Here is an 8,675-nt window from a genome sequence, read left to right as displayed (position 1 = left end):
CATTTTATTTCCCCTGAAGGAATACAGCCCGACCCAGACAAGGTGCAAGCGATAACAAGCTTCCCGCGTCCAAAGACAGTGAGGGAGTTGAGGAGGTTCTTGGGCATGCTGAACTTCTACCGTCGTTTCCTGCCCAAGGCCGCCCATCTCCAGTCCATTTTGAACGCGTACTTGTCTGGCCCCAAAACTAAGGACACACGAGAGATCGTTTGGTCTGAAGAGGCTATCTGCACGTTTGACAAATCCCGTCAACAACTGGCTGACGCTACACTCTTGGCATTCCCTCTGCAAGATGCACCCCTAGCCGTTTTTGTTGATGCCTCTGACATCGCAGTAGGTGCTGCCCTTCACCAAAAGGTGGATCAAGTTTGGCAGCCGTTGAGCTTCTTCTCGAAGCAGTTGAATTCCGCTCAACGGAACTACAGTACCTACGATCGCGAACTGCTCGCCGCGTATTTGAGCATCAAATACTTCCGTTTCTCCCTAGAAGGCAGGCCGTTCACAGTGTTCACGGACCATAAGCCTCTCACGTATGCTTTGAAACAGAAGCCCGACAAAGCGTCCCCCCGTCAGCTTCGTCATCTGAGCTTTATAAGCCAGTTTACGTCAGACATCCAGCACGTGTCCGGCAAGGACAACATAGTTGCTGACGCTTTGTCTCGTGTCTCCGAGGTTAACATCCCCGCCTCACTCGATTTCTCGGCTATTGCCAAGGCGCAGGAGGATGACGCAGCATTTCAGAGTCTCAAATCCAACCCCAAATACAAATTTCGGGAGTTGCCCATCTTCGGCTCAAACCTCTCTCTCTGCTGCGAAGACTCGGAAAAGGGACCTCGGCCATACATTCCGGCCAAATTTCGCAAGGAAGTGTTCCACGCAGTTCACGACTTGGCGCATTCCGGCATCAGGACAACAAACCGGTTAGTCACCGGAAAATACTTCTGGCCCTCCATGAACAAGGATATCAATTCCTGGGCCAGAGAGTGCATCGCATGCCAAAAGTGTAAAGTCTCTAGGCATGTAAGGAAAGAAGTGGGCTCATTCCCCCGCACTACCAAGCGTTTCCACACGATACACCTCGACATAGTAGGGCCTTTGCGAGACTCGCACGGTTATAGGTATTGTCTCACAATCATCGACAGGTTTACGCGGTGGCCTGAGGCAATACCTCTGAAAGACATTACGGCGCAATCATGTGCCGAAGCCCTCTGTTGAGAGTGGATACCTCGCTTTGGCGTCCCTGCAGTGGTCATCACTGACCAGGGAATGCAATTTGAGTCCACCCTTTTCTCCGAGTTAGGTAAACTCCTTGGTTTTAAACGCCAGCGGACTACTGCATACCACCCGCAATCCAATGGGATGCTAGAACGTTGGCACCGGACGCTGAAAGCCGCCATTATGGCACGTGACGATCCGTCCTGGTCCCAAGTCTTGCCTCTCGTCCTACTCGGCCTGCGTACAACCCGACGAGAGGAATTTGCTGCCAGCCCCGCAGAGCTGGTATACGGGGAGAACCCAAGACTCCCAAGCGATCCGGTCTTCGACAAGAGATCGGGTCTCACGGAGTCGGGGTTGGTGCGTCTGCTGAGGGACAATCTCCGACGCATCAAAGCGCCACCACCCACTCGACACTCGTCCATACCTGCTTGTTCGCCCAAGGAACTGGACACATGCACGCACGTGCTGATCAGGACGGATGCCGTCCGGAAGCCGCTACAGCCTCCATATGAGGGCCCGTACCGCGTTCTCGAGCGGGGAGAACATTTCTTCCAGCTCGAGATCGGTGGACGCAGGAAGGCGGTCTCTCTGTCCGGGCTGAAACCCGTGTCCGACCCGAAGCAGCGTCGTGTCCGTTTTGTGGATTGACGGCGAACGAAGTTCCGGGATCAGTCGCCGAAACCCCTAGGTTTCATCTGGGGGCGGAGTGATGTGGCGCGGCAGGATTCGCATCATTTGAAATTTATTTCAAATGTTGTGAATACGAACGAATAGATGGCGCGGATCTATCCACTTTGCGGAGCTCGCCACGGGAATGGAGGACCGGCGAGAAAAGTGTGCCATGAGTTAGGGGCAGAAGAGAAACACATGAAGCGAGTCTCACTTCTGCCTCTAACGAGCATACGGTGACACGAAGTAAAGAAAGTTAAACATCTAAAAACTTTAACAAATGTAAAATATAAGTTCTACGGTTATTGAATTTAGACTGTCTGTACTTCACTGCAGGATTCTAATTTTTGAAAGCGTTTTGCATCTGGCACAGAAGTTATCAGTTAAAAAGTACGGAAAAAATAGAACTGATTAAGAAACAGAGAGCAAACAAACTAAAATGAATATCCAGGGAAGATTACAAAAATGAAAGCTAAACAAGCATGGGCTGATCACGGGAAAAAGTCTGGTTTACCAATATGAGCCGCAAGCAGTGTTTGACAGATCTGCTTACAGCATGTATTGGGACCGGCAAGTTCTGACCGATCGCCATACCGGACATAACAAACCTGACGTACTGTTAGTTGATCAGACGGGTCGCTCCGCATATATTATTGATGTTGCTACCCCCCCCCCCCCCCATAATAGCAACATCGAACGGAAATACGTGGAGAAGAAGGTGAAGCGTCTCGAGCGGGTGGTTGTAGTTCCCATAATATTGTCAGCTACAGATATTGTACCTAAATCCCTCACGGCTTCCCTTGATGTCCTGGGACTTTCGCACAGTCTGGTTCAAACCATGCACTCCTTTAATTTTTAAGTAGGTAGGATCGTCCGAGCCAAAATGCTTGACACTTAGTGCTAGTATTAGGTAAAATCCGGCATCTGCCGAGATTGTGATAACCTGGAATAATCATCATGTGGATGTGGACTTAGGATCCCGCATATCCTAAACAACTATCCAGCTTTAGTCTAGCTTAGACTAAAACAACTGGCGTTTTAGTCCAATATAATTCGCAACCTTGTTGTGTTTTTGCGATGACAAAAGGGAGCGTTTTTCCATCTGTTGGCACTTTGGTCACGCTGCTCCCAGGGCAGGGGTGAGGCAACGTCTGATGAGTTGCCTCTGCCCTGGACGAAACCGTCAGTCATTTTTCGGTTTTTTTAATCTGGAAATAATCGTTGGCGTAACAATCCATATTGGATCAGGGCCTAGAAGTGTGTTAGATCACTTCATTCAAGACCGTAACGCTACACGACAGTACACTGCAGAAGGCAATGCGGTCAAGCATTGCGTCAAATTACGATACAATACAGTGAGTTGAACCGCAACCTTCCGAACGACAGCCTTGTGCTCTAACCACTCAGCTATCCGGAATCCATATGCACCCTTTGAAATAAGGGATCTGGATTGTTTCGCTAATACGGAAGACATGGAGGAAGCGGTAAAATTACCTAGATGTGACCGTTTGACAAAAGACCATTTCAAGAAGAAACAGATTCCCAACCAGGAAACTCCGTAATTCCACATTGCCCCAATCCTGCACAACTTTGTACATAATCCGTAAAAAAAGTTTAAATATTTTTTTTTCTAATAAAAATTTGCAAATACAAAGTACTGAATATTTTTACTAAATAAGTAGCTTCAACTCATCAGAAAAATTTGCTTAAAAGTTGAACCCGTCCCTGGTTTCGTCCTTCCCTTTCACATTGATATTCTAGAAAAATAGAGTTGACGCGTCAGTTTTTCGGGACTTCCTACTCAATTGTACTTACTCCAATACTTTTTTGAATTGTTGACAATTTACTCATTTGCTCATTGCATTTCACATCAACTTCTTCCAGATGTCTTTGAAAAATTTTCGCTGCTGCCTTTCGCTTTTGTTTTACAATTTCCTCCTTCCGTGTGCCTGATAAGGCACGCTTATACGTAACTAGATTCTCTCGAAGCCTTTTGATATCAGCATCGTCCTCTTTTAGTAGAGATTGGAGTTGTGAATCTTCGACAGCTTCGCGGTACTCACGAAGACGGTCTTCAACTTCTTCTAATAATTGTATTAAATAGAATAAATGATAAAAATGTCTACTTTGAATATTCAAGACTTTTCTATTTACCCGTGTTTATACTTAAAGGATCCATTTTGGAAATACTTGCAGTTAAGGTTGAATCGTCCAAGCTAAACTCCGAGAACTCAGACTTTCGTGCTAAATCAGCTTCGATCTTTTGACGGAAAAGTTCCTTTTCGGCTTCAATATCTCTTTGTAATCGCTCCATATCTTGTTCTAGTTTTCTGCGGCGTTCTTCGAGTTTTTGGAGGTTCTTCTCTTCATTGTCAATACTTTCTGATATTTCCTTGAATTTCTGATGAGCCTCTTGTAGTTCAGCGGATTCTTTATATTCTTCCATTGATTGAGCTTGCTCACTACTTGGTTCCGAGGGATTAGTTGAGTCCGGGGCTGATGTTGATGATTTGATTATATGCAAAAAGAATTCTGGTCTTGATGGCTCTTTCTTTGGTGAGATTGTTTCTGCCGCGCCCATGATATTATTTAAATTGTCCATGCTCTTATTTATATGTAGTAAATGCGCTCAAAATAAAAACTTTCTGGATATTGCTCCTATTTTTTGTATGAAAACAATTGATTGACGCATCGACAGCAATGCTTACTTGAAGGAATATTTTTATTCCGAGTTATCACAATCTCGGCGGATGCTGGATTTCCCCTAATACTACCACTAAGTGCTTGTTACTTAGGCTCGGACGATCCCACCTACTTAAAAGATAAAGGGGCGCTGGTAGTGTTGGCCGCTCGTACATTAGTGAGAGAATTTGTTGAGAACTTCCCGCAACATCGAACACGTATGCAGAATAGTGTATTTCTGCATGGTTTGAATCAGACTGTGTGAGAGTCCAAGGACATCAAGGGAAGTCTTGAAGGAGAATACCTGTCTTCTTTTTCTTCAGCTTTTGTACCGTCCACAAGCGGGGTCGGCTCGTGATGATTGGTTCCGCCATTTGGCTCAATCAAATGCCTGATCTGGATACAATCTCGAGGCGTTTAAATCCCCTTACAGCATATCAAGTGACCGTTGTTTTGGCCTGCCTTTTGGTCGTTTACCATCGACTTCGATGTTCAAATCAATCTTGGCAAGTGAAACCTATTAAAACGTGTCACGCTACTAGTTCAACGTGACATCTTCGTCTCCATTACCGCAAGACGCCGTTCATTGTCCTTTATAGTCGGCCAACACCCAGAACCATAGAGAGTGACAAGACGGACGACATTGCCGGTCCAAATTCTACCACCAGTTGTGGAATGCCAATCCATCGAGGCTGCCTTAATGCGTGAAGCAATTTCATAACGCAGGTTTCCATTGGCTGATAGCGTTGACCTGAGGTATTTAAATCTGATAGTGATTGTGCCTGTTTCATAGGGATCGGTCGTCAAAAACTCAGTTTTATTCTTCACTTTCCAGAGCTCAGATGCAATGCCGTCGGGTCCTGTGGCTTTCCCTGGTTTCATTCGTTTTATTGCCTTTTCGACTTCAGTTGCACTGACAGGTGGAACTGCTCCTAATGTCGGCAATGATTGTGAAGGTGGAGGATGAGCAAAATTTTCAGTTGAAATCTGGTGGCAGTATTCTCGTCGTCTATCCGTCACCGCTCGATGGTTGGTAAGCAAAATACCGTTCTTGTCATTAACGCAACAGAAGAGTTCAATATCCTGTGTGCGTTCGTTTCGGCTTTTAGCAGGTCGATATATATCTCTCTCGCCATCCCTAGTGTCCAGTTTATCGTAAAGATTTTTGTAATGGTCCGCTCGGGTGACAGCGATCGCTTCCATTGCTTTCCAGTTGGCATTCTTATAAATTTGTCAATTGGCGAGCCGTTTTTCGTCGAGAAACTTGTGATAGAGGCGTTTTTTTTCACGGATCTTCATTTCAACATCGTCATTCCAAAGCCAAGTATCTCGGTTGATGTACCGCTTACCTGGTTTGGTGAGGATTCCAGAGACCGCTTTCTAGATCGTGTCTTTCTTTTGTATTTGTATTGATTGTATCAACCCGACGACGTCCGCTAGCCAACTGAAATATCACCCTTCATCCGAGGGACACACTTCTGGCGATTATCCTACAGTCGGTGCATTAGCACCACCACACGTTTCCTCCTGTGTATCATCGACGCCTGCCACCGCTGAACTGCAGGCCTTTCCGCCCCCAATTGAACGTCGCCTCGCCGCCGAAACAGCTGTTCGTGTCAAGGCTAGCGTACTCCACCATGTCCGACGAAATTCTGGCCTATATCAGAAGCAAAACCAACTCAACTTTGTCACCTCTTTCATGTGTGAAGCTGACAAAGGATGGTTGTCCTGACCGAGTGATAGCTTCCTTCAAAGTGACATATCCTCACGACTTCGATGCTATCGTCCAATCTTCCTTTTGGCCACAGGGGGTCTTCGTCAAGCCTTATCAGAGGTGTAAGCTTCGTGAAAATTTCCAGGCCGCCCGCTTGCCTCGTCGAATTTGAATCATTCCGACTACTATACGCTATTTTATCAAAATGTAAGGGGTCTAAGGATCAAGCTGTCGGATTTCAAACTGTCTGCCTCCATTGCATTCCAACATCATGTCATCTGCATTTCTGAAACCTGCCTGGATCACAGGATTTTAGATTCTGAGCTCCTCGAAATTTACTCTGTCTTTCGTTGTGACAGAGACTGCGTTGCGTTTGGCAAGACAACAGGCGGAGGAGCAATAATAGCTGTTAAGTCCTCTCTCCGTGCCGAAATCATCTTTTCCTCCTCCTCCTACGATTCTGTCACCCTACGTGTCTTTCCGCTAAACGTATGCCCCTTTATCATATAGTGTGTATATTTTCCCTGCCTAAGCCAGACTTCTCTGTACGAGGATTTCTTCAACAGATTATGAGAGGTCCTAATCGTTTTGTTTCCCCCATTTCCTTTCATTCTCTGTGGCGACTTTAATCTTCCTATGCTCTCCTGGCCCATGACTCCTGGTTTTCCCTCCCTCCCTAATAACTCGGCCCACCCTTCCTCCCCTCCCCTTCCTCTATCCACTTTCATGTACACCAGTGGCGCCCTCCAGTTTAACCTTCCTAGAAACCACTTAGATCGCACTCTTGACCTTGTCCTCTCTAACCTTCCTGTGCGTTATCTTTCCCAATCCCGTCATGCTCCGTCTTACGTTGCTGCTGATGCCCATCATCCTGCTCTCGAGTTCAGATATCCCGACTCCACTCTCCTGTCGCTCACAAGCCTACGAAGTTCAACTTTCGTAAGGCGAACTTCGAAGGTCTGAACTCAGCCCTGGCGTCAATCAACTGGGTCCCCCTGCTCTTTCCATTTACGTGTGACCAAGCACCCAAAACTTTCTATACCATTTTATCTGATGTGGCCTTTCTTATTCTCTTTTTGTTATTTATGACCTTGATCCATCTACCATTTTCGCTCCCCCCTTCGACTGCTGGAGATCATACTTGGGGGACATGCTTTCTCTCTTCTATACTTTTCACTTCGGTCGCCTGTAACACTGTTGGGTAGCAGGTTTCGGCTTATTTTTGGAATTTCGTTCTTCTTCCTGCGATCGGTTATAGAGCTTACTCCTTTTATATAGTTCTTCACTTTTGGCATTTATTGGCTTTCTATTGGCTTTATCTTTTACGATTTTTGGCATTGGCAGAGATTTCAAAGTTGGCGTGTCGAGTCTTTGTACCATAAATTTACTCCGACTCTCGTCTTCTACAGTGTTTTTATGTTCTGAGTATCATACCCCTCGCTATTTTGGTTTATGCACCAGAGATGGGCAGTCCGAAAAGAAAGTGCATGATCACATATTTACGCATGTAGCGAGTAATATCGGCCTACCTTGAGTTTTTCAACCGGGCTCCCCACCCTTGGAGGTGACGGCTCGGCCTTAAGCTATCTATATTTGGTAGGTCCTTTGACGGAGCCTTGTGGAACTCCACACATTTTTGATAAGATTTCGGTGCTTCATCTGAGTGGTAGCATAGAAGTCGACTATGATGCGTCCTTCGGCCTGTCTAGTTTAATTAGGGATTATAATATTTTGCTCCACCCCGCAGAATTGAATGCATTATTATTGCGAAGCATTTATTCTTTTCGAATGCGGCTATATAACATATGTATTGACCACAAGATTAACTGCGTCAGGCGTGAGTCTCGTCTTTCGAAATCCGGACTGAATCTTAGGGAAGCAACCTTCCTTTTCCGGAATCGGAAGTTATCTGTTGTAGATTGTCTGTTCGAATAATTTGCTAGTATTATTTAAGAGGCATTAGCCTATAGAACGAAGGCTTCCCCAAGGTTTATTTAGTTCAGGAATGTTTATTAGCCTCTATTTCTTCCATTGTGTGGGAAATCTTTCTCCTTTAGGGCATGCGGTAATTACTTTGGCAAACATATTTCGTGCTATCTTGATTGCTGCCTTAAAAGCTTTGTTGGGGATGCTATCTAAACCAGGAGCTTTATTTTCTGCAATTTTCATTGTATCTTCCAGGAGAGTTACTCACATTCCAGAGAGTTACTCACATTTTGTGGGAAAAGGTTTGTTACTATCTCGTGTAGCAAGTTAGAGCAAGTAATCGATGGAGAGCGTTTGTCTTTGATTTTGGACATTACTGTTTTATAGGCGCCACCCCAGCGGTCCCAGTCAGCTTCCTTATACAGCCGCTTAACATGAGAGAAGGAGGTCATTTTAAGGTCAAATT

At 45.6% G+C, this 8,675-nt stretch overlaps 1 protein-coding gene across 1 annotated transcript; it reads right to left on the bottom strand.

Moving 5' to 3' along the window:
* Positions 1-3,495: 3,495 nt before the first annotated feature.
* Positions 3,496-4,578, bottom strand: LOC119652249 (myosin heavy chain, cardiac muscle isoform-like). The gene is made up of 3 exons (XM_038056229.1): positions 4,042-4,578; positions 3,703-3,971; positions 3,496-3,644 (listed from the first exon to the last, which is right to left on the bottom strand). Exons 1-3 carry the CDS (start codon positions 4,487-4,489, stop codon positions 3,594-3,596), a joined length of 768 nt encoding a protein of 255 aa, XP_037912157.1. The 5' UTR covers positions 4,490-4,578; the 3' UTR covers positions 3,496-3,593.
* Between the last annotated feature and the right edge of the window lie 4,097 nt (positions 4,579-8,675).

Source organism: Hermetia illucens, chromosome 3 (assembly GCF_905115235.1).
Source record: "Hermetia illucens chromosome 3, iHerIll2.2.curated.20191125, whole genome shotgun sequence".
NCBI classification, from domain to species: domain Eukaryota; kingdom Metazoa; phylum Arthropoda; class Insecta; order Diptera; family Stratiomyidae; genus Hermetia; species Hermetia illucens.
The sequence above is the reverse complement of the archived record's forward strand: the minus strand, read 5'-3'. Positions and strand labels throughout refer to the sequence as shown.

Coding starts and splice junctions, on each gene's coding strand:
- LOC119652249 (XM_038056229.1), bottom strand. CDS start 4,489: ATGGACAATTTAAATAATATCATGGGCGCGGCAGAAACAATCTCACCA. Junction 3,972..4,041: donor TCCTTTAAGTATAAACACGG/GTAAATAGAAAA, acceptor TACAATTATTAG/AAGAAGTTGAAGACCGTCTT. Junction 3,645..3,702: donor CAATTCAAAAAAGTATTGGA/GTAAGTACAATT, acceptor CTATTTTTCTAG/AATATCAATGTGAAAGGGAA.